Source organism: Vombatus ursinus, unplaced genomic scaffold, assembly GCF_900497805.2.
Source record: "Vombatus ursinus unplaced genomic scaffold, bare-nosed wombat genome assembly UNPS02014176.1, whole genome shotgun sequence".
NCBI classification, from domain to species: domain Eukaryota; kingdom Metazoa; phylum Chordata; class Mammalia; order Diprotodontia; family Vombatidae; genus Vombatus; species Vombatus ursinus.
Window position 1 is genome coordinate 884,602 of NW_020953954.1, and position 1,562 is coordinate 886,163.

Here is a 1,562-nt window from a genome sequence, read left to right on the forward strand (position 1 = left end):
GGGATGGGGGCTCTTCCACATGACAGATAGCTGATGGGGACCTTCAGGGATGGGGGCTCTTCCACATGACCGATAGCTGACCAAGGCCATCGGCGATGGGGGCTCTTTTCCTCGGGCTCCTCCGCGGCAGACAGCTGGGCGGGGCCTCACTTCTCCAGGGGCGCGTAGTTCAGGAGCTTCTCGATCAGGTCCACGTGGGCCAGCAGCATCCGCCGGCAGCAGTAGCGCTTCAGGCCCAGCGCGTCCAGGGCATCCCTGCAAGGGGGCAATGAGAGCCGGAAGGAAGGTCCCTCCCCCCTCCCCCTTCCCCTCCCCCTTCCCCGCCCCGCCCCCTCGGCTGCTTTGCGGCCCTGGACTTGGGTGTGCAGGGGTCCACTAGGACCCCATAGGCGCTTGCGGACCCTCACAATCATCCTGGGAGGAAAGGCCTGTTGTGATTCCCAATCCACAGGTGGGGAAACTGAGGCGGGCACCCAGCTAGTCAGCGGGTGAGGCCGGATTTGAATCGGGTCCATCCGCCTCTGCCCTGGGCTGTGTCCGGAGAAGGCGCGCCCTGCCGGCAAAGGCCCTGCTGCGGGCTTTGCCGCGAGGAGCCCCGGGGAGGCACCTACCCTTCGGTGTACTCCGCCTGCAGCAGGCCCAGGTAGGCCTCCCACTTGTTGCCCACGATCTTGCCGCACGTGAAGCAGCGCACCGGGATGATCATGGCGAGGGTGAGGAGGCGGCGGCACCGGCGGCGGGCACACGCCCGGACTTCCCTCCTCAGCTCGGGCCGCGCCGTCCCGCCCCCTTTCCGCCCCGCTTCCGCTTCCGGTGCCTAAGCCCCGCCCCCTGTCGGCCGCTCCCACTATCTCGAATGGGGGCGCCCAGGAAGTGGCTCGGCCTGGCTCCTCCTCCGCCCCCGTCCGGGCCCCCACCTGGCCCGCAGCTCTAGTCCTTCGCCGCCGGGGTCGCGGGTTGCGTGACCTCGACAAGTCGCGGCGGCGGCGGCGGCGGCGGCGGGAGGCTGCGGCCCCAGGCTCCCCCCCCCGGCGCGTTGATGGTCTCGCCCGGACCTATGGCGGCCCGTGTAGGCCAGAAGGCCCCGGAGGCAGCCCGGGCGCGTTTCTCGCTCGGGATTTGAGTGACAGCTGGGCGGTGGCGGCGGCGTCGGCGTCGGCGTCTGCCCTTAAGAGCCTGAGCCGACGCTGAACTGGAGCCGCCGCCGCCGCCGCCGCCGCCTCCTCCTCCTCCTCCGCCCGCGCGTACGTAGCTCGCTCATTCGCTTCGGGCAGCGAGGGATGGGTTCCGGGAGGCTGCGGAGCGGAGCCGAGCCGACCACCCCAGTCCTGGACGGTGCAACTGGTGGAGGCGCCGCCGCCTGTATCGCGCGCGGTGGCTGGAACTTGTTGCACGCGGAGCGCCAACGAGGCCACGGGCCAGCACTTGGCCCCAGGACTTGGGGGAAACTTTCCGTCCTGGCCCGCAGGGGCTCGGGGGCACGGGGAGGGAAGTGGCTGGCCCCTTCTGGTGCCTACAGCCCTTCGCATCCTCTGCCGGGCTCAGAGAATGGGGGATGGACG

The 1,562-nt window shown here is 70.4% G+C and overlaps 1 protein-coding gene across 11 annotated transcripts in view; it reads right to left on the minus strand.

The window, feature by feature from the left end:
• The window catches only part of POLR2L (RNA polymerase II subunit L), a 1,385-nt gene extending 595 nt beyond the window's left edge, over positions 1-790 (minus strand). For 3 of the 11 annotated variants that reach the window (XM_027860235.1, XM_027860234.1, XM_027860233.1), the window contains exons 1-2: positions 612-790; positions 42-255 (exon numbers count right to left, since the gene is read on the minus strand). In XM_027860235.1, the coding sequence (XP_027716036.1) occupies positions 147-255; positions 612-706 (204 nt within the window). In that variant the 5' untranslated portion in view covers positions 707-790 and the 3' untranslated portion in view covers positions 42-146. Of the gene's footprint in view, positions 1-11; positions 256-611 lie in introns of those variants that run through there. The other 8 variants (XM_027860231.1, XM_027860232.1, XM_027860225.1 and 5 more) reach the window with 4 other exon arrangements.
• Positions 791-1,562: the final 772 nt, after the last annotated feature.